The sequence below is a fragment of the Sprattus sprattus genome (assembly GCF_963457725.1).
Source record: "Sprattus sprattus genome assembly, chromosome: 3".
Classification (NCBI taxonomy): Eukaryota; Metazoa; Chordata; class Actinopteri; order Clupeiformes; family Clupeidae; genus Sprattus; species Sprattus sprattus.
This window is the reverse complement of record NC_137922.1, coordinates 51,338,581-51,363,040: the sequence shown is the minus strand read 5'-3', so window position 1 is coordinate 51,363,040 and position 24,460 is coordinate 51,338,581. Positions and strand designations below refer to the sequence as shown.

The 24,460-nt window shown below is 44.8% G+C and overlaps 1 protein-coding gene across 1 annotated transcript in view; it reads right to left on the bottom strand.

Moving 5' to 3' along the window:
- Positions 1 to 19,109, bottom strand: part of LOC308362400 (thyrotropin-releasing hormone-degrading ectoenzyme-like) — a gene marked incomplete at both ends in the record, with an annotated part of 130,477 nt that extends 111,368 nt beyond the window's left edge. Inside the window, 3 exons of the mRNA XM_080835018.1 lie at positions 5,647 to 5,773; positions 10,130 to 10,403; positions 18,385 to 19,109. Of these exons, the coding sequence (XP_080691144.1) occupies positions 5,647 to 5,773; positions 10,130 to 10,403; positions 18,385 to 19,109 (1,126 nt within the window). The remainder of the gene's footprint in view (positions 1 to 5,646; positions 5,774 to 10,129; positions 10,404 to 18,384) is intronic.
- Between the last annotated feature and the right edge of the window lie 5,351 nt (positions 19,110 to 24,460).

The window sequence follows — 24,460 nt, the reverse complement described above, 5'->3', positions numbered from 1 at the left end:
CATAAAGGCTTGCTCAAACATGCTGGTGTCTTTTGGCCTTATAGGTTGCAAAGTCCTCTTGTATAACCCATACCCTAGATGGCTAGTGGGAATGACAGGTGTGTTTATTTGAAGACAATAAAAAAGTGCCAAATTGTTGCATGCTGTTGCTTTAAGAGGAATACATTTCAAACAATACTGCAATACTGCCTAGCTACCTGCTTTGATGTCAGCCCTGTTACACACATCAGAAACACTTTGTCTGATGGATCTGGATGAAATGTCATCTGACTGCATCTGTCCTGTGTGCAGTGCACCGGTAAAGTGAGGCAAATAGTACAGGACTCCGTTAATCACAAAGGCTCAGACGCTGGAGGTGACTGACAGCAGACAGGAGCTGAGGGGCAGTGCAGAGGTCACCTGTGGACGCGCCAGACGTCAGGGACTTCACTGGGATACCATGGCAAGGGAGGGCAGAGAATTGGTGGGCAAAGCATGTCTACAGAGGAGTGTTCCTCTGGCTCAACTGGTAGAGCAAATTGCTAACAAGGTGCTCTCAGGACGTCTGCATACATCATGGTGAAGAGCCCCACCACCCACCCCACCACCAACATGGAGAAAGGATTTTTGTCTTGTAGTTGTTTGATCCAAGAAAATGTATTTAATAGCAAAGATTCAGCCCTTTGGCAAAAACCACCCCAACCCAATCTATCCTCTCTTTTCACCTATGAGGAGAAACCTCTGCTGGCCTCTCAGCACCTATCCCAGAATGCCCTGGGCACAGCTTCAGCTCCACCTGTCATCATAGGTGTCTACAGACACTTGAGCAGTAACAGTGCCCGTTCATGTTGTCCTACAGAAGTCAAGTTGTTGTAGATTAACATGGAAAATAAACCACATTTGATTATTTTCCTCTAGTGCGTTGTGGCCTTTCAAACCCTTTCGGTTCCCTCCCTGTTACACTATTTTTACTCAGTACGCTTTATCTGTCACCAATTTATTCAGCCAGAATAAAACATTGAGAAACCTGCAGGTCCCACCTGCAATCCAAAACAATCAAAAAGATCTTGGCTTGTACATTGTAATTCCACGTGTTGTTCAAAGCACGAGTGTCAAATTCTACAAACAAGCCCAGTTCAGCTAAAATAGACTGCATGGGACTGAACAGTCTACCAACACAGCTCAGATACCAGCACTACAGTATATCCATGCCCAAACCAGCACTCTCTCACTTTCCTGAAGTGCTATTGATGTCGGCCATCTTGGACACAAGCCACTCTCTGCTGTCTGCTGAGTCACCCACTTCCACCTCGTATGTCCCAGTTGGCTGCTGACATGTCACAGGTTCGATTTCCTCCTGCCGAACGCCACGCTCATCAATTCTCAGCCTCTGCCACACTGGTGTCAAGACCACGCTTTCGCTAATTCATCCTCATTGGACACATTGACTGTGGCAGGTCAACCGCCTTTGATTCTCCATCTATCTCTCTTTGAAAACCACTTACCATGGATCACTGGCTGAGATAGATCTCCTCCTCCTTCTGTACATGCTAAAGCCTCTTTCTAACTGTCTGGCCGATTAGCTTCTCCACTGATGGATGCAGCATTCCAAAAGACATTCCCCACATTCTATGATTCCACTCAGCCAAAAGAGCACCCTGCTTATATATCTTCCCCTTCATTCAACCAGGTTCTTCACAGACTTCAAGGCAAATGAGTGTCCTAAACCCACGTTGAGCAGGTGACGGCATCAGTGCCTTTCTGCATACCATCACAACTCTCACCACTGAGGCGGCTCTGATGGTAAAACCGTGATGGCCGTGACATTCCAATTCGACATAGCGCTTTGAGACCCAGGCTTCAAACAGAGACACCCTGGCTGTCAGAGCTACGCTACATGTTAGCCGTGTCAAGACAGCCCACTGTCAACAAAAGCGGGAGCTATCCCAATGCAATTGGCAGCTGACAGGTTGTGTTTGTATTGTGTGTTTTAAGGACTAGTAAGAGGGAGGAGGAGAGAGAGAGAGAGAGGGAGAGAGAAAGGGAGAGAGAGAAAGAATGAGAGAGAGAGAGAGAGAGAGAGAGAGAGAGAGAGAGAGAGAGAGAGAGAGAGAGAGAATAGGATGCTGTGTATTCCTTTGGGAGTGTAAGGGCTCAGGGCCACCTCTTGTAGCAGAGGTATCTCTCACACCCCTCTCCCTTCCAGTTCCGCACAGCCTGCCTCTGAGGGGCTGGAGATGATAGACAGATGAGAGCTTTGGAGGGCAGATGAGAGGATGGCGAGATCGTTGAGAGAGAAACTGATAGCTCCAGGAGAGAGAGAGCAAGAACAGAGAGAGAAAGATGAGAGAGAGAGAGAGAGAGAGAAAGAGAGGGAGAGAGAAAGACTGTGAGGTGGGAGGTCCTTTCTCAAGTACAAAACACACAACTGCTCATGCACACACACATACACACATACACACATGCACACATACACACACACACACACACACACAATCTAAATGGGTAGAGAGGCGAGAGGTGGGAGTGAAATGTGTGTGTGTGTGGCTGAGCAGGCAGAGACAGAGATGTCCCCCTTACAAATGGGCTCCTCATAGGCGGATAAGGGAAAGGTTAATAGCAGTCACATCCCTATTCTCCCTCCAACTCTTTCCATCTTCAGCTCTTTATTTATTCAACTCAGCTTGAACAAGAGTTGCTGAGAAGAGTAAGTCTGTGTGTGTGTGTGTGTGTGTGTGTGTGTGTGTGTGTGTGTGTGTGTGTGTGTGTGTGTGTGTGTGTGTGTGTGTGTGTGTGTGTGTGTGTGTGTGTGTGTGTGTGTGTGTGTGTGTGTGTGTGTGTGTGTGTGTGTGTGTGTGTGTGTGTGTGTGTGTGTATGTGTATACTTTTCACTCAGAGGAGTCCGAGGCAGTGATTAAGTCACTCTAATTTGAGGCTACTTTAGATTCAGGAAGCGAACAATGCGTGGCTTTGATGAGGGCACCCTGCCACCGTTTGTGGCGTCATCTCTGGAAACCAGGAGAGCACTCGCCATGCCCAGCAGAATCAATCATGCACCCAACACTGACCCGGAGGCAGCCATGTCACAACGACGTGGCTTTGGATACATTTGAATGAAACATAGTTAGAGAGAAGTGAAGATGGAGAAGGAGAGGTGGAATTTAAATACAATTTCACATGAATGGACTTCTGACACCTTATTCATGCAAATGTCAAAAACAGAGATACTTCGGTGTGGTGGCTTCAAAATGAATCTCGCACAGGGCCAACAACTTTATCCACTGCTCTTGTGCTCAAAGGAGACAAAAGCTATGGTGAATAGCCTTTTTTTTGTTCCAATCGGAATAGTTTTTAAAGAATGTGCGTAACCACTTGCACACTTTCCAAACCGCACATTCCATTCCATAAGTCAGCCTCGAATAGGCGTGCTATCTGCAAGCTATCTCTCAGGTCTTTCGTGCCTTTTATTTCGTATTTTACTTAGGAAATGGGCAGAACTAGGCACGTCCCTGTGTTTAGTTCCATTCATTAGGAGCTGAGCAGGACTCGTGATGTTGGACCGCAGGGCTTGCAAATGCTTCCTCTCCCCTCCGCACAGATGACACTTTTACGTAACCAAAACAATCCACCAAAACCATTGCTCCAGCCATGCACTCTGAAGCTACACTGTCTATAAAATGTAGTAGAATATAGTATTCTTTTTAAGAATACAGGAGAATATAGTATTCCTCTATTTAAGAATACAGTAGGATATAGTATTCCTCTATTTAAGAATACAGTAGAATATAGTATTCCTCTATTTAAGAATACAGTAGGATATAGTATTCTTTTTAAGAATACAGTAGAATATAGTATTCCTCTATTTAAGAATACAGTAGAATATAGTATTCCTCTATTTAAGAATACAGTAGGATATAGTATTCTTTTTAAGAATACAGTAGAATATAGTATTCCTCTATTTAAGAATACAGTAGAATATAGTATTCCTCTATTTAAGAATACAGTAGGGTGCCAGGGGTGCAGCAAAGGAAGGGACCAAAGGAATTAGGGGGCCCAAAACTGGATGGCATGCTGGTTAATAAATATATTTGAGATTTCCCTGGGGCCCACTGTTTGTGGCTGCACTACTGAGTGCTTTATCTTGATCTCGATTTTCCAGCGATGCACACACACATTCCATGTGTTCCCCTTCCTTCAACTCCCTTGGGACGTCCCAGGAAAAAAAATTGAATCGATCCCACTTCGCCGGCGAGTTTTATCGTCTGTCACTCTGAATCTGATCACACTTCAAGTTTTCCAAACCACACTCTCAAACGATCTTTTCAAGCTGCGAGGTTTGGGGAGGATACACCTACAATCATCCATAAGCCAGTTTATGGAACGAGCCAGACTGAGAGCCTCCAGTTGGACATGTTTTGGAATACGAGGGCAACTGAAAATACATCACATGAATCAGGTCAAAGCATCCTCCTAAATGTGTTTGCCAGTGGAATTTGGCTTTGAAGCTCTCCTCTCCTCTCCTCAGATGCTAAACAGGGATTTCGCAAGGACACAGATTGCCTTTGTGAAAGCGAAATCTGCACTCGACAGAGAGAAAAAAACATTCAAATGACGTCCCTAGAGGGTGTGCCTACAGCAGAGAGTAGGCAATGACAAGAGTCTCTCTGTAGCAGTCCTTCTCTGCAGACCCCTTGGGGATAGCATGGGTCACCATGGCTGTGGTCTAACACATGCTCCGACGTGAAACAACAACCTACCCATCATAATCTGCTAAAATAATTAACAGGGAAAGGGAAATATGGTTATTTACATGATAGACATGTAGGGCTGAGCGGTGTGTGCTTGTATGTGTGTGTGTGTGTTTGTATTATGTGTATGTGTCACATGTTTGCATGTGTTTGCATATGTGTGTGTGTGTGTGTGTGTGTTTATGATTATGTGCGGATGTTACAAGTGTGTGTGCGTGTGTGTGTGTGCGAGTGTGAGTGTATGTGTGTGTGTGTGTGTGTTACTAAGAGTGTCTGTGCATGTATGCATGTGCATGACTGCGTACACATGTGCATGTGAGTGGTTGGGGTAAGCCGCGGGAAAGAAACCGTTGTGCTTCTACATCCCCAAGTGACATACAGGCAACCAGATGGACACAGGCATCTGTGAGTGTGCAAAACACAAACACACAGACACACAGACAGACAGACACACACTCACACACACTTACACTTGTAAGGCAGAGAGTAACAGAAACAGCAGGAGAGAGAGAGGGAGATAAAGTGAGAGAGAGACAGAGAGGGAGAACAAGGAACTCCTAGCTACAGATTGATGGGTATATTTAAAAGAATACGGCAAACTGACAGAAACCCGATGAAGCGATATACAGATAGAGCGCCTGTGTGATGTCAAGCTGCCCTTAACTCCTATAGGCACTCCTGCACACAAACACACTTACAAACACAAACACACACACACATGGCCCAGATTGTCTCCTGACATAAGAAACTATAGGCAATCTTGAAACGTAGATAAAAGGCCTTCGGAATCAACCCACAGCCTACAGAAATCCGAATGCATCTTCCTGCAGCACAACAATGAAGAGACAAACGTCCAAACTCAAGTAATTGGGGCACTGTTGTGTCACAAACACTGCAAGTGTTTCCCCACGACTCTTACCTAATTTGGGCAGGGAGTATTTGACTTTGAAGTAATCCTCGTAAAACTGCAGGAGTCTCTTTGTGATCTGGAGTGCGTAGTCCCCCGCTCCGCTCGAGATGGCGTTCGGCCGGGCGTAAAGACGGATCTGAGGGAAACGACAGAAAAACACATTCAGAAAAGAAAACAGCACACACTAATAAAATGAAGGGGAGAAAATAACTTGTAAGGAAGTTAGGCAAAGTGTGAAGCCCACAGGACGGCTGTTTTCAAAAGTTCAACAGCGTTTTCATCCTGCATTGTTTCTCCTCTATTCATAAAACATTTGTGTCTCGCCGTCTCTGCTATCCCGTGGTGCATCAGACCCTGATGGGATCCCGCCTTTATTGAATGGCATCTGCGGGTTTTTCAAGAAGATTGCGTTTGTGTTCGATGCAGCTATTCCTCTCCGTCTGCAATGGCTGCCATTTTATTGAATGGCTTTGTTGCCGTCCATCAACTGAAACCCAAATTAGATTTTCTCTGAGCAAACAAAGCATTTGCATTTGTCATAAACGCTTGTGATTCGATCTCCAGCAGGCACACGCTGAGGGAGATGGAGAGTAGGAATAGCAAAGTGAGGTGTCGCCTTTTGTTTGAAATGTTTTCCCTTGTGTAAAAATGATCCCTCTCCTCTTCCGACAGGCTGAGGCTGATGCATTGCCTCTCCATGGCGGATGGATGGATAGCGTAAGGAGCTCAAGGCAAAGGAGCCGCATTGCAAGCCATAGAAAGAAATAGAGATGTGGTATGCGATGGAGCTGACCGGCAGTCAGGCTGTTCCAGCGATTTATATGCTGGACTCACCAACACATCTTAGAAATATATATCTATACTGAACAACAAATGCACAATAGTATTGCAATTAGAATAGTAATGAACAGTGACACAACATCATAACTACACTATCAAGTACAGTGCAAAATATTAACCTTAACCCCGACTAGGAGAGTGTAAGTATGCAGTTCATCATACTCAAAGTCAAATTCAAAGTCAAATAAAGTTATATTAAATAGTTTAGTACCACTGTTACAAGGTCTATGCAATATAAAGTGCAAGGAAATAAATTACATTTAATATAACTTTGGTCCGTGCAAGATTTGATGGTTATTCTGGGCTATTAGAGTTTGACATTCCATAGGCACCATCATCAAGCCCACAGTTAATCAATGGGATGAAAAGAGGAGTTCACTCTAATGTCTTACAAGAAAGCTTGGCGAGGACAGAACACACTGTTAATTGGACTTCCACAGAGAACCCCTCCCTATCAAAGGACACTCAGTATTGATCTACAGCGATGGCACAAAGACTTGGCCATAGGCTTCATTTATTAATAGGGAGAAAGAGATGAGTTGTATGCTGCTAATCTTTCTTCTTCACTCCCTCTCGCACTCTCTCTCTTGCTCTCTCTCTCTCTCTCTCTCTCTCTCTCATTCTCCATCTTTCTCACTGAGGCTTCATCTCTCTTTCCCCACCATTTCAATCTGCACTTCTACCCTACCATTTCTTTCAAAGAGAGCGTGTCGGAAGAGAATCAATCTCAAGGAATGCGAATGATGTACTATGCGAATGCAATTGAGATCTGAGGTTTTTTGGCCATCAGATCCTTATCAAAGGCCGTTAAAAGGATATGGTTTAGGAGAGGCCCGAAAGAACCAGGCCTGGGGAGGCCTCATCAGGACACAGCCAAGGTCAAACCAACCACCTCCCCCCCCTCCTCCTCCTCCTCCTCCTCCTCCTCCTCCTCCAGGCGGGAGGAGAGGAGATGCGATGGGGTGAGCGCCATCGTTCGCGTGCTGCTGTGGCTGATATAATGAATCCCCAGAGGCCACACTGGTGGCAGGGGACCGTATCTGCTGGGGCCACTGACCAGGAAGGGAAGGGCAGGGCAGTGTGGCTCGACTCGGCTTGGCTTGGGGCAGACCAGTCGATAAAACCATCACAGAGCCCAGACTGCAGCGCCACGGGGACCACCAGCAGACACGTCCGGCACAGCACACATCACGCAAGGGGCAGCGGCCGGTCAGACGCAAGCGATTGGACAAACTGCTCAGGCACGTCATGATGGAGCCCCTTTCATCATCGCAGACATGAAGGATGTGGGGGGAGAGTCTTTATCTCCTCGCCTTAGAGGTTAGTGCTCAATTATAGCTAATAGAGCCAATGGTGGGGGTCATGGCGGCAGGGATTTCCAGGAATTCCCATCGGCCAGCAGTGTGTGATAGTACAAGACACATTTTTCATTCAGTGTCATTAGTACAGCTGGTGTATTGCTGAAAGCCTTGTTATAATACATACAGTCACGTAAGCAGTCACGTATTGTACTTTGACCTGTGGACCTGCCATATACTTACATCACTGAATGAATTCAGTGGGATGGAAGATAAACTAAAACTAACAAAATAACTGTATTGTAACGGGTCACAAGGGATACATTTGAACATATAGAAACCAAACAGCCAAACACTAAGGCAACATATACAGAATGTATGGATTAAAGTCTTTAAAGTCTTACTGGAGTCATATGAAATGTATGTCTGCAAGGGAGTCCTCCGCTGGGCATTTCATTTAAGTTTATTTCATTTCTTATAAAGAAACTGCAGTGAAGCCCGCACACACACATACACACACACACACACACACACACACACACACACACAGACACACACACACAGACACTCACGCGCGCACACACACACACACATGGGGTGAAATTTTGAGCTGGCAATATTGCAAATTTACATAAGTGAGCTTGTTGCTGAGGCTCTTGGACCTCGCTCTCCCTCCCTGTCTCTCAATTCTCTCTCATTTTTGCTTCTTTTTTTTTCTCGCCCTCGCAAGCGCGTAGCAAATCTCTGTGTGGGAGTGTGGCGACTGCCACCACTTCAAAGAATAGCACATAATTGTTTTAGGGTGAGTGCAGCAGCGTTGCCTTTGCTTACTGACACTAAGAGCACAATGCTGCCCGGCCCACAAGGCTTAGAGGCTGCATGTCGACTCCCACCATTCCCGTTCCAGGGCTGTGTCTTGGGGAAGGATTCGCTTTAAGGGGAGCCTGGCACTCTGGAGATAGCCCAGAGAGAGAGAGAACGAGAGAATGAGAGCGAGGGCAAGAGAGAGGGGGAGGATAATTAGCCCAAAACGTGACACGGTTGCTCATAGTTTTAGTAATGAGTTTGAGTGGTATAGACTCGGTTTTCACAGAAGTCCTGCTATGCTAGCAATCTCATGCCTATATTGGGTTGACACAAAACAACAACATTTTCAGATGGCTGGGCGATAGAACTATATATATATATGTGGAGAAAAGTTAATCTTCTTGGTGGTTAAACCCTCTTCGCTGCTCTGTCCGGAAGCATACAGGGAAGAGTCCAGATGATGACTCCAACTCTTCTGGGGATCAGGCAAGGCTATTCTCCCAGGGCTTGCGCGGAGAGACATTCCAGAGATATGGATTTCATGCACAGTGACTTTCAGTCGCATTTGCTGTCTATTACGCTTACTAAAGGTCATTACGTGATCAGCTGAGCTGGGGAAGCGGGCCCCGAAAATTGATTAATCGTTTCGTTCTCCGCTGCGGCGATATTGGTGGCAGGAGGCCCTGACGAGCGCCGGTGACTTCCGACAAGGACGAGGAGCAATGGCCGTATCCTCGGCAACACACCAACCACCCTCACGAACCCCTCCAAACACACACACACACACACACACACACACACACACACACACACAAAATGAGAGCCTTCCGCTCTGGACTCTGAGGCTGCCCTCCAATGATGGATGGGGTGGCGGGTCTGCTGCGCTACGCTAATATGATTGATGGGAGAAGCTAGCAAGGAGAAGGGGAGCCGTTAAACAAGACAAGTGGAATGAGCGCCCCAGATATGGCCATCTTTCGTTAAGGGCTTTCTGTTAGGGAGGATTACCAGACGATAATGAGAAGGGGGGGTGGGGGGAGGTGTTGACTGTGACCTCGAATTGAAAAGACGATATGGGGGGTCCTTGAATGTGGACTCACACGAAGGGGGAAGAGTAGTATAACTGTCAATGGGAAGTAGTCAAGGCCAAACAGGAAAGCTGAGCTAAAACGGAACTGAAGTCAGATATTCATGTAAGAGTTAGAGAAAGCTGTGAGAATACTTGTAGCGTGTATTCACATGAGACCTCAAAGTCTTTTCAGTTACACGAGTACTTTCTGAGAGAAATACATTGGACCAGGATGTTAAGCTGTACTGAAGAATAGAAATGAGCTGTGAACATTTGCATCATTTGAACTCAATTCAATCAGCTTCAATCTTGAATAGATCAGTTACAATACACACAACTAGGTTACAAAGCATGTTTGTGATGGTTTGTGGAAACAGGTGGACAGAAGGCCTGCCATGAGCCATACAAACACCATGGATGAATGTAAAGGCTAATATGCTTGGTTGACTTAGTTGAAAAGCTTCCTTAGGTGACTTACCAGAACTCCGCTATCCGTGAGGGCCTCCTTATAGGTGAAGTTGCACACCGTCCAGGCCAGGTAGTACGTGGACATACGCGGGGTCCTGGAGAAGTAGTTCGTTATCCACCCGTCATCATCAGTAATGGAGTTCTCCACGGGCATGTTGGAGAGGGACAGGTACGTGGCTTCATGCTTCAGACTAATCCGGAAGGTGGCCTTGTAGATGGGCTCGTCAAAACACGGGAAGGCTTTTCTGGCGTGGGTCGGGGAAAACTGAGTCACCGCAAGATACCTGCAATGCAGAGAGGAGAATTACAAGTGGTCCCTCTCTTGGTCAGAGTGTGTGTGTGTGTGTGTGTGTGTGTGTGTGTGTGTGTGTGTGTGTGTGTGTGTGTGTGTGTGTGTGTGTGTGTGTGTGTGTGTGTGTGTGTGTGTGTTTGTGTCTGTGTGTGTGTGTGTGTGTGTGTGTGAGAGTGTCTGTTCATGTGCGTGTAAGAGATATAGAGATTAGATGGTGAGAAGTAGGCATGTCTGCCAAGAAGAAACATTTATCTCACTCCTAAGTCAAAGCTTGAAAAGTAATTTCACCTTGCTACACTTCCTTAAAAATGTTTCGATCTGCACCTTCAATACCAATTACCCATGCGTGCTCTGTCCCGAGACTTAGCCTGACGCAGCAAAGACCCGCCTTAAGGATTTATCAGTTCATACGCCCCCTGTGTGGTTATTAAAGATGCCAAGGCCTTTCCCAAAGACAACATATGTCACTAAATGTTTTTCTCCTCCTGATAAACACTATTATGCTCTTGTCGAGTATATCCTGAAGAGGAGATGATAATAACAGCGGCGACAAAAGCCGTGGTTTAAATGTGTCTAGTCAGGATAACAAATGCTTGTTCCCGACCCCCTGCTGTTCAGACGACGCTGAGAATGTCACAGTGGATTTCATGCTTGCATCCGCCAGCCCCCTCCACTCACTCATCACCAAGGTGACAAGCGCCACGGTAATATTTTAATTGACATCAGTCCGTGGTGTATGATCGTCTTTTTTTTGTGTGTGGAAAAGACAGCTTGGGTGTCCTCCAAAAAAATCACATAGAGTCGCTGATAAGGACACAATGCAGTTTCTGAGCTAAGATCCTTGTGTAGTCAGATTTTTTTCTTCTTCTTTTTTTCCCTTTTTTGCACACAGGCACATTCATCCCCTAATTATCATTCTTGACGATGCTGCTCTGGATGTGTGTCAAACTGCAGAATCATGAGTTTGGCAACAATACACCCTGAGACTCCTCTCTGCCAGATCAGAGAGAGCGAGAGAGGGCTGGGGGAAGAGCAGAAGAGAGAGAGAGAGGGGGGGATATATAAAAAATTAGAGCAAGTGAAAGAGAAAGAGGGAGAGAGAGAGAGAGAGAGGGAGAGAGAGAGAAAGAGAGAAAGAAAGCTCATGTGCGAGAGAGGGCAAAAAGAAGAGACAGAATTTTTTTTTAAAGAGATCAAGTGAGAGTGTGAGAGAGAGAAAACGAGAAAAAGAGAGAGACTTCTTTGAAAACGCCTTTGAACGGTAAAATTAGACATGTAGGACCACGCTGCTATGCCCTAAACTCCACCATGTTAAAGTCAAGAGCAGCTGGATTATCTGTTATCAAAGCTGGCCTTATACCCCAGAGGGTAAACAGCCACCCTGACACCCAGAGAGCTGTGACCCTTCTTTCATGGCCTGACACCACCACCACCACACATAGTGAGAGGAGAGACTCCTCTGCGTGCCCTAAGTGGAGATGTCTTAAATACGCCCCTGATGCTGTGTTCACTGTGTTCCTATATGATTTAGGGAGCAGCCCCAGTTGGAGCAGACTCAGTCTCTGACTGGACGAGCTAACTGACTACAGGTTGGATGCAGGATTAACTAAGAGCTCCTTGAGTGGTTTAGGTTAATCCCCCATTTTTATACCTGTGATAAATCCCCAATGGAAAAGCATGAGAATCGTCATTTTGGGAACACGTAGCAGTGCCCCTTCTGACAAGTTGCTATCTAGTCGTAGAATAGTGCTATTCTCAATTTTCATGTAGACGAAGAACCAGATTCTGAACCATTTGGTCCAATGATATCTGAAAATGTACATAATCTAAAGCTAGAAACACATACTTGCCAAGTTTCTGAACAACAGCTTTCAGTCTAAACTTCTCAGAGTGCAAAGCAAAAAAAAAACTCTAAGGCAATAAAGGTTTTTGTACATTACTATGCTACTCTTAGACTTTACTTTGTAGAATACTAAAGTTGCCACTAATTTCATCATAAAACATACTCTTACATGATCTAATGAGATCATTTGAGGTGATAGCCAGAGTGCTTTCTTTAAGTGCCTTGAGGTAGGTAGGTAAGGCAGTGTTGGGCCAATCCAGATAAAGTATTAATGCGCTCTGTTGGAGGAACAGATTGCCTAAATAACATTGCACTGGAGTCAGCTGGTGTCCTGGACATTATCAACAGCATCTGTGACCTACACGCTGTCATTTTTATAGACTACATCTAAGTTCTCTGGAGCTAGCGAATGCTAATTAGGTTTCCCTGTCCCAATGAGTGAAAGAAAGGTCACCTAAGCTGTCATGATTTGTATTAAAGTACAGGGCACTATTCCCTGGACAAGCTGCCATAAGTGCAAATGGCAACAATTAGCAGCAAACAGAGACAAAATTGACATTTTGTGACTCCCTAAATAGTACTGCCAAAATGGGCCAGGCATATCAACTTGAGGAGGGCATCTCAATCTCAATTTAAAAAGGGGAGAAGCAAGCCATTAGAAGCAATTAGCTAGCCCCAGTCTTATAATTTGCCAGCGTGCTCGATTCGTCTTCATTGGTGCAACCCCACCATCTCTGCAGGAAGCCAATCCACACATCAGGCAAGGCGCAGGAAAGTTTTTCAAAGGCAGAAGTTTGTTCCTAGGTTCATATCCGGGGAGCCGTAACTAGCAGCCAGTGCGTTGACAGCTGAAAGTGCTGGCTGGTGCTGGCAGAAGCACAAAGACGCAGCATGCCCCTGTGATATTAGACCAGGGTGAGAAGGGAGTCAGCCGATCAAAGAAGGAGGTGTTACAAAAGCAAAAAGTGAGAACCAGTGGGTGGGGGTGGTGTGTGTGGGGGTGGGGGTGGGGGGTGTCGGGGGGTTGATAGGTCCCATGTGGGAAAAAGAAGCTTAAATGTGTTTGGATTCACGGGTGAAAAACCTGCTGGCTAGAGGAACCATTCTGGCTTGGACCCAGACGCCCATTGTTGGTGAAAGATAAGCATGACATGGCAGGTGGTATATATATAACGGGTTTCTCCGCCGAATCACACAGAATACACAGTTGGCCTGACAAAGCACAATGGCACACTTTACAGAGGGAGTTACGAGTGCTGAGAGGGACGTTTGAGCCATGTCTGGCTGGTGTACTATATCTGTCTCCAGTACGCGTCGTTGCTCATACAGTCACTGTAATTATCATTGATTTCCTGCTTATGAATCACTGAGGTCTTCCACAGTGATAACCAACAGACTGATTGACTCCCTCAGTGAAGACTGCACAATAATAGAGCATGTTAAAGGCATGAAATGGACAGTCCTCTTTACTTGCTCTGATATGTATACTCAGGCTTGGAGTAAGCAGAGAAAGTTGATGATGGGCTTTCTATTCAGGTGGATTTTTTTTTAGGTATACACAGGGAACGATGTCAAATTCCATGTGCAATTCATTGGGGACTTCCCACAGTGACTAAACCTCTCACTGTCACATACACATGAGGCACTGCAAGAATTCATACCCAACAATTTAACTTAAATATTTGAACACAACAGGGTGCACTACACCCATCATACCCATACTTAATCATCCTGAACAACAACAACAACAGATACGACTTCATGAGCAATTCACTGGGGTTGTCGAGTGGGTACCTTCTTTCGACAGTGTTGTTAAATTAAACTCACGGCATCCCCGGAGTGCTCAGCAGTGGTGTCTGGCGTTCCAGACCCACCCAAATCCATGCTCACAATAGGTTAGGACACCTGTCAACACTAGCCAACAACAGATACACTTACTTAAGATACAACCCAAGCATTACTGAGACACTCCCCCACAGCAACCATGACCGAATGCCAGTCCAACCTGGTTCTTCTGATATACTGCTGCTCATCTAGTTTCATATTCTTGCTCATGAACAAATTTCTGCCATCTGCCTCCTCTCCAGAAACGTGGCCTTACTATTTCACTTACATGTCCAATGATAGTCCCTACGCTGTAATTAAACTGTGCTTGGTGTGTTTAATCACCAAATAAGGTGTTACGTTTAATGTTTAAGATCCAAGTTATAACATTGTAGTTAACTGAAGTAAATTATGGTGACTACTCTAATCTCGTCCACTCTGTACCTGCCCAATGATATTCCTATGCGGTTATGTGCCTTGTGCATGTTGAACCACTTCTCCTGAATTCCACTTGTCGACCTGTTTTCACCACTGGAGCAGTGTTCTTGGCTGCTGGATGAGTAGACTGTGACAGCCATGTCCACCAAGCAAGTGACTCCAAGAATCTTTTTCCGTACAATGCTTCAGTACTTGGACAACGTGGCACCTCAAGCCATTTCTTAACTGCCTCATTCATGATTCTCTCACATTTCTCCACCTCTGAACTTCAACTTCAAACACAGTCAAAGGTCGCCTTATGCGTGGCACGAGCCCAAATCGTACCACCTGTCCACCCTATTAACGATAGATGGAATCACCTCACCATCAATATAAAAACTCTGGTTGTGGTGTAGTCACTTGTGTTGAATTCTGAAAATATGCTTTGACTATGCTGAAATCTTCTCAGGGACCTGAAAGTAACTGGATGCCTTCCAAAACAGACTGTGGCACTGATCCAAAGGCATTAGTGAGGTCCAAAAATATCATACAGACGTCTCAGAAATCTGTCCTTGCTTGAATTTCATGTTTCAAATCATGTTCCAAACATCCAGAAACTGCTGGGATTCCTGCTTCCTGTACAAAAGTATCTATCAAACTATATGCCTTCAAATAGGAGACCAATTCCCTTGCTACCAAACTAAAGATCTTTCCTTCTACACTAAAAAGACTAATTGGTCAATATTGGCTTATGGTCAGAGTGTTCTCATTCAGGATGAAAATGCATTACCTGCCTGAGGCAACATCCTTGGAATTGATACCATTACCATACGTTTCCATACATACTTCAAAACCTCAGGCGCACCTTTATAGGCACAATAAGGTACCCCATTAGAACCAGGAGCTTATACAGCCCTTGCGCAACGCACAACCTCTTGCACCTTACCCACCTGGGTGGGTCATCGTCCATTGGTGAAAACCACTGGAGGAATGTCTGCTAGCAACACGAGATCCGCACGCCTCTTATGGAAGATAATCTCAACCATGACACAATCGTAAGAGTGCAGATTTTCAAGATAACCGTTTGACAACACCATCCATCACAGTGTTTCACACCCAGAAAGAAAAGAAACTGGAAAGCCAGCTAGCGGCTTTCAAATCTGGGTGGCTTACCAGAACCGTAGACACACAAACACACAAGCACGCACACACAGGGGTTAAATTGGGATTTTCTATGTGGGGGGGCTCTGATCCAGAGGGGCAAATTTCACAAATCTTTTGTGGATTATGCAGTAAATAAGTTGCCAAATTAAACAAAAAACACATCACCGTTAAAGTTGTATTAGTATTGATTGATTCACATCCATATGAATGGATGACATGACAAACAAGTGGTGGGAAATGGAAAGTATTTGTTAGTAGGTTACTTTTCTCTAATCACATTTTTTTTATTTAAAAAAAATATTCACAGGGTCAATGCTAAAATACACTACTCACCCAAAAGCCCGATATCCCTAACTTTTTGTGAGTAGTGTATGTTTAAGGACCAATGCATAGCCAGGAGGAAGATTCAGATGATGAGCAACCATCCACAAGCAGTGAAGCAAGCAGCCAACAACTCCAGCATTTTTTATATGTTGCTTAATATGTACTCTGTAGATTTTGAGTGTGTTTGATGAGGTCACATTAAGAGCTGATTCATAGATACAAATACGTTTGAAATTCATCCAGCTAGGAATGAGAAATGTGATTCGGAGATCACATAGACTAATTGCTAAATCATTTAGAATTAGCAGCATTGTTCTTTTTAACTAGCGCTTGCGAGTTGACACAGCAGGCTATCCCTGCATGTCTAAGGTTAATAATCCTACTTAATGAAAATGCAAGCCCATATTTAATGATATTAGCCTATTGGTGATGATCGACCTCTTTCAAAATACCGTGCCCCTTTAATTTTGTTTCTCTTACCCCGCCATTCACCTGTCTACTTCGATATGTCTGATGATGACCGATTGACGTTGTGTGTCTGATCGCGGAGGAGGAGCTGCTGCGCAAGTTTCGTGCGCGATATGCCTACTTCTCAAACTTGCTCCAGATGTCTAGGCCAGCCTTTCCCTACCATTATTTAGATTTGTGTTTTAAAACAACATAGATTTGGCAATGCAATAGCAATGGAAAAGTTGTAAATGAGTAGGACAACATTGCTCGTGAATGGACTAGGCAGACTGCCAAAATCGGCTGGAGCTGCTGAGCAGATCTGCTTTGCAGAACTCCAGACCCGGCAGCTTATGTGCCGGGGCTCCGCCCCGGACAGCCCCGGCCCAATTTAACCACTGCGCACACACACACACACACACACACACACACACACACACACACACACACACACACACACACACACACACACACACACACACACACACACACACACACAGATACAGACTCACACAAGTACACACACACACCAAACCACACACATACAAGCAAGGACACACACACACACACACTGTAATGGCATAGATAAGGCTGGCCACCCTGAGTTTAAATGATGGGGTCGGGGAGCTCTCCCGCGATGTGTGGCAGATTGAGGTTACACAGCCCACTGCACTTGGCTTAACCACACCAGCTGCAGTGACTGACGGGGCCAGTGGTGCCCTAATGTGCACACTCGCTCAGTGACTTCACTAAAGCCCTGACCTTTTTAAAGACCCACACACAGGCCAGCCAGAGGGGCTCAATCTGACTCCATGTACTGTACACGCCTGCACGCGCACACACGCACACACACACACACGCACACACACACGCGCATGCACGCACGCACGCACACACACACACACACACACACACACACACACACACACACACACACACACACACACACAAACCAAAACAAAACGTAACAAAACTCCATCAATGAGCCAGGAATAAATATGATTTGCTGTAGGAGCCATTGAAACTAAGGTTGTTGTGCACAAAAATTGACTGTAAATAATTAAATACTTGGAAATTGATTTTTGTTTGTGTGCTTGCAGGGTCGATTAAGTCTACAGGAGTCTACAGTGATGTCAACCAGCTGCAATGCTCTTAGTGAAACATCATGAGGTCGTACTTAGCCTGAAAGATGTTGCAACAGAAAAGTAACTGTTGAAATGAAGTTCCCCTTTCATCAGTCCAATACCACAGGTTTGGAGGATTACTTTGGTTTGGAAGATGCGCCAGGGCTTAAACTCATTAATAATGTCTGATCTACCCTGATACTCTAAATATTAAATAAATCAATGAGCTGGAATATTGTTGGAGTATGTTCTGGGTAGAATTATCAAACTCTGCTACAGCAACTTTAGATCTAAACTGACTGAGCAGTTTCATAGCTGGAGAAACGTGGCTTTAAAAAAAAGAAATATTCATAAACCAGCTCTATCCGTCCGCTGGGCTACTGTAATTAATTACAACAATAAATTCCATGACAAGTATTTCACATTCCGGTGCAATCAAAGCACGTGTTCAGTGATGGGGAAAGCAATTAGTTGTTCATAGATCATGTGCGAAGTCTAAATTAAATTCCCCTAATCCTGTAAAGGAGGCTTTAAACTGGCATAGAATAACAGAATGTAATATTCAATCTCTGCCTAGTTGGTCAATGAAACGTGGCTTGTGCTAAAGCTGATTTAAGCACCTACAATTCAAATAATATGTAGTTGTTAAATTAGCTATAGATTTTTTTATGCACTCATCCTTAAGTTTTTTTTTGTTTGTTTGTTTATTTTTTTGCGGGGGGAGAGAGGGATAGGACACGCATGTAGACTAGTTCACCATCACCAAAAGGGAGGTGCAATTAATGTTTGAACAATTTAACGAAAATATTCATATAGCCTACTGAGTTTACCTTTTCTCTCCGTGCAGCACATAAGAGCTGCGGAAAAATCCCAGAAGTTCGTTTTCTATTTGTGCTTCAAAAGTAATGTTGACTTTATAGGTTCTCTGCGGCTTCATCTCCCTGTGCAAGGCGATGACATAAACCTGGTTGGACGGGTAGTGGAACTGCCGGTGGATCCGCATGACGCCCGGCTTTTTGTTGTCCGAATACACCACCACTTTCTCCACTTCCAGTCTGTCCGTGTGCAGAACGATGAACTTGGTGGAGTTAACGCACTCGAATTCAATATTAACTTCGCCCGAGAAAGTGAAGTTATCCATGTACACGGACAGTTTGAGGTCATAATGCCGGGGACGCAACGACGTGGGCAGCCGGAGATGTCTCCAAGGCTGAGTGTCCTCATCCTTGTGGTTAAGATTACCGCCCTGGGACTGACTGGGTTTGGTGCTGGAGCCGTTCCCGGCCCGCGAGCTACCTTCCGCCACGGTGCAATCCTCAAAACTGACGCTGAGAAGCACGGCGATGGCCGTGACAATGATGAGCGTGAGGATGGAGATGGCGAATCCCAGGACCAGTTTTTTGTGGACGGTAATGTTCCGCTCGGTTGTCCTGGGTCGGACCACAACGCTGTCAGCCCATTGATCCGACAGGCCTCTGCCGTTTCTCATATTGTTGTCCTCAATTCCCATTTGTGTGAATGATAAGCCCTTTCCACGTTTGTCATCCAAAGACATATTCTGCTGAATATGACGTTTGGTTGGAACGCAACAGGGGAAACTAAACCGTTTACCAGAGTCTCAGCTCCGGCGGCGAGAGCCGAAAACAGTCATAGATGCGTCTGACTGCTGCATACGGACAAAGCTCAGAAGTGTCCAGCCACCGCAACGGCAGGAAAACGCATGCGAGCGCTCAGACCAACTTTCTTGGCACAATGCACGCCGAAATGATGCTCCCCAGTTCATACGACGTTCGGAGATTGGATTGACTTATCTACTTTCTTCATTTCCCCCCATGTTTTTAAGGTCTCCTCAGTGTATACAAACTGCCGCACAGAACGCAATCCATCCTCGGGACTGATGCTGATGCTGCCTCGTGCACTGTCGGTCCTCTCCCTCCGAGCTGCGAGCGCATATTGAGAGCGCAGCTCCCACTGTCCGCCGCTGGGGTGCTTTGCTGGAGAAACGTGCGCCCGAGACAGCGCTGTAGGTGTATCTGCCAACTCGTGAGGACCCAAGACGGATCGCAGCCAGTGAGAAAAAAAACTATCAACGAAACGGGACCAATGATTTTCTTTGTCTCGCCCCTGCTTCCACCAACGCAAGACGATAGGATGTGCGCATGAATAATAGTCTAGCGATGTTCTAGCCAAACAGAGAGCCAGAACTCTGATGAATCACGAACCAATTGGTATTTATCGAGTCTCAAAAGAAAAGTGACAGTCACTCTCCGGAGTTTGACAGTAAAAAGTCCCCTGAACTGCATTTATCTGCGCAGCTGATATCACGACTGAAAAACACTATAGGGTTCGCTGCACACAGGGATATTGATAGAATGAGCTCCTCCTACAAACAGTGATTTCTTTGATTGATACGGAGCTCGTTTGCATACTGCCAACAACCACATTTACAAGCATTTTATCGCCTTTACTGGCCCTATTTAAACACGCTCAATTTGTGATTCGCATCACCCCATTCTGTAGCCTATTGGTGTTTGTTCATGTGAGTAGCCTATGTCAGTTGTCTTGTCTGTTGGAAAAACCTGCAACCAACATACGTTTAGAATTGTAAAAAAAAAAAAAAAAAACAGGGAAAGTATAATCCTTATCAGAGATGTAAATGAAAAGCACAGCTGGGCGCATTGCTCGTGGTATGCCCCACTGTGGCCACAAATGAAACTGCATCTATTACAGCGGCAAAGTTGGATGTCAACAGCCCTAGTGCAGAGGCCGAAGTGACAAATGAAAACGGCCACAAGTACGCACAAGCTTGGTCGTAAGACCTCTCCAAAACTAAAACAAAATGTTATTTCTCACAATATATTCAGTTACACAAGATGTAGGCTACTTATACTATAACAATAATGTGACTTAAATGTCGTTCGCAACTCAATATGTCTAGCCTACTGGAAGTAACACTTGACTGTTCATAGCTACTTCATAACTATAGCCTAACTGATTAGCTCATTGAGCCTGCAATTCTGCCGAGTCCAAATACAGGCAGCAGAAGTTTGCCAAAGCATGTCGATTATTGACCCATATTTATATGTATTGAGCCTATGTCCTCCGTGTGCATTTATACTGGTTAGACTCACAAGTGCAGATATCTACTTTATGCAGCGGTTCGGGTCCTAGAGACCAGTAATTCAATATTTGAGTAATGGTGTCTCACCATGGGCCGTGCTTTCCACTCCACCACCCTATCAGAGCCAGCCTTCAAACACGCTTTAAGTCAAGACAAGCCTACACATCAAGCCCTGGCCACTGCTCCGCACAGCGTCCCACCGCCTCTCTCTGATTAAGATGCAAAGCAATACTTAGGCATAGCGCATAATCAATGTGCTCGGCTAATGGAAGCAGTCACCAGGGCATCGCTATGGGAAACGTCCACGTTCGTTACCGTCTGAGTGAAGAGGAAGTGTGTGTGTGGAGGGGGAACGTTGTGGTTATTAACGAACAGGAATCTGTTGGATAACAGTCACGCCGTTTGTATGTGAGCAAAGCCCTTTTCCTATTCCCGAGAGACATATAACGATGAAGAGAGCGAGAGAGAAAGAGAGAGAGTAACTCATAAAGTGAGGGAGAAGAATAGAGAGGGAGAGTGAGTGAGAGAGAGAGAGACAAAGTGCTGGGAGGCTAAGCAATGCTGTTCTTATTAGTCCAAACTTTCTTCCTGCCACACGACGTTCAATTGATATCAGGTATCGATTGGCAGCCCAGCCAACAGGAAAATGTTATATAATGCACAGAATTAGCGATGGCACAAAGTATTTAGCAGCTAATGGAGTATAAGTAATATGAGACATCACAAGGTGCCCAATAAAAGAACACATTTCTCATCCATAAAGGGAAGCTTAAGAAAGACTCTCGCTGTGGGGTCCACACTTAGGTTAAAAACATAGAGTCTATTGGAAAACTGTTGTTTTAATGCCATTTAAAGAGTGAGGTTAAGAGGTCACAATTTCCTACCTTCATGCTCCTGTTTTTAACGATGGGCCGGTGCCCAAACAAGTGGCTGTGGCCTGCTGATGAAAGCGTTAGGCTTGGATGAAAAGGTGATGTTTGCATTCGTGTCATAAGGGCATGACTAGCCTTGCTTTGCTGTGGGTGAAGTGACAGTCCAATTAACAACAAACTTAGAAATAACAAGCATGCCAAAAAAGGAATTAGCAGCTAAAAAGCTTTGGAAAAGAACCATGAAGCCACAGCGCACACACACACTCACACATACCACTGAGAACCACATTCACTGAGTTAATTAGTAAAGTGAGGTTGCTGTATATGGTGCATAGTTTAAATAATAAATAAATAATAAATCACCTGAATTACATCATATTGCCCTTTTTCCTTTGTACCTCTACTTCATAAACATTAGCGGAGCCACAGTGGTAGTGCCCAGAAGCCAGGGCCGCCCTCAAACCCATTTGATCATCCGGTCTCGTAAATCTGGGGGATATTCTGTCACCTCTAACAAACCTCCCAAACGGCCCACAAATGGGGTTCCTGAAATTAAATCTGCAAAGTAATGAGGAGGTTATTTGGCCTCGGCAAAGGATGCCACGCCAACGGACATAATGGTGTTTCAACTGAAGGGTGTGGAGGAACAGCCGTGGGCCTAATACAGTATTACACAACACAAACTATTCACACGCAGGGGTCTGCTCAGAACAGGGCCGCAAAAATGTCAGGATTAATTTGGAAAACCTGTTTTTTGGAGATGTTTATTGAATCCAATCCAACACAAATAAACAACGTCATTTCCCAAAGTTGAATAATCACATGGTGTCTGGAAAATCAACAAACCCGCGAAATCTAGCATTTAACCAACAAAGAGACTGAAACCTCTTCTTGCCTTGTGAATAATTGACGTTTTTTTTCGGCAATGTTCCACATCTATATTGTAAATATTTTCATACGCGTCTCAAGTGTTTTCTAGAAACGTAGACATACCTGGGGTATACAGTAGTGTCCATCTTTTGAAGGGTGAGCATTGTAGCTCTGGCAAATAGCAGAATAAATGATGCATGATTTGTACACTTCTTTCAAGGAATTTAAAATATTAATGACAGCACATACAGCCTCCTTTTAAGACCTCTCTGACCATTTTTTTTTTTTACTAAACAAAGCCCAAAATCCAACCACACATACACACACACACACACACACAGATATATACACACACATGCACACACACACAGCAATAATTCAGTGCCAGTAAGATGGACTTTCATTTCTGTTTTGAGTGTGTGTGTGTGGGATGGGGGGGGGGGGGGGGGGGGGGGGGGGGCTACAGCTGCCCTTAGAAACTGCATTTCCTCAGAACTGTAATGACACCAGACTGCCATATGAGAGAGACTCATCTTCCTCTGTCTTCTTCAGTGCAGCTGGAGTCTTTGTTCAGTTCATTGCGGTCTGTTTCAGGTACACTACAAGGCTTTCCCTCTCTATAATGTCCTGTCCTGTTCCCTTCACCAGTCATCTGGCAGGTAGAGTATGAAAGAGAAAAATAGACAGAGTTAAAAGTAGAGTGGGTGAAGATTGAGTGAAAGAGGGAATAAATGAAAGAGAGGTAAGTGAAGAAGTTAGGGGGAATGAAAGACAAGGATTAAAAACACACACAGGGAGAAGATTGAAGGAGAGGTGAATTGGGAGTTTGTGTGAAGAAGAACAGGGAGAAACCTAGAGGCAGGTGTCAGGGGTCAAAAAGAATAGAGTGGCGGTTAGGACCTCAAGGGTAGTGGGATGGCACAGGTAGGAGCAGAGGTCGTCATGGGGATGGGATGGGGATAACCTGGGTAGAGGAGTGGGCACCGTGCTTGTCTTCAGATGCCCACAGAGCAGGTTTAAAAACTCTGTTGTCATTTCCCTCAGTGAAGCTAGACATTTTATTAATATCTATTTGAGGAGTATGATTAGAATGTTGTTTAAATCAAAATTCATGATGAACTCTAATTAATTCAGTGTGAATTCAATGATTTAAATTCTAGATCTGCACAGCATAATTCTGGAATTCTATCATTCTGAAATGACTTCCAAAAGAACCTCACTCCTCAAAAGGCGCTACACCAAAAGAGCCGTGTCATATTGATGATATGGCAGGTCTACTGATGTTTGGAATTTCATAGCAGATTAATTTTGTTGATGAATGAAGAACTTCATGTTCCATAAGTAAGTATCACTACAGCTTCAATAATATGCAGTGCAATCATCAGGTTATCTGCAGGAATTATGCATTATGGCATTTACTAATGGTAACATGGCACTGTTATATTGCAGGAAGATACTTGCCATGACCCCTAATGACCTTATATCAATCTTCTGATAATATGTTAAAGCATTGAGTTACCATGAAGCGTGTGGGTTATGGGAAGACAGCGAAATAAACAGAGGTGCTGAACAGAACTGGACAGACTTCTCATTTATCACACTGGAAGTCTTATACAGCCCAGCATCCCAGAGGAAAATAAAAACAGAACTATTCATCCACACACACACACACACACATAGACACACACACAAAGACACACTCTTACATCTAAGCTAGCCCTTGGTAACATTGCATTCCTCTTGTAGTTCACTTCTCCTTCTGGGCACCTTGAAGTGGAACAACGAGAGAATGAAAAGGTATGAAAAAGACCTTGGCTTCAGAGCTCTATCTCTCCCTGTAGGCAGTGAAGGACAGATTTCTTTCTCGCAGTGACCTCTTTGACCTTCACAGCAAGGCTAATGTTTCCCTTCATTAGTCCAGACAGCCTTCAAGCAACTTTCCCTCTGGCAGCGGAAGCAGCAACACACTGCAAAGCTGAAAAGACATGGACGTTCCTATACAAGCGAGCATCATGAACTCCTATAATATGGTAGTCTCTTATT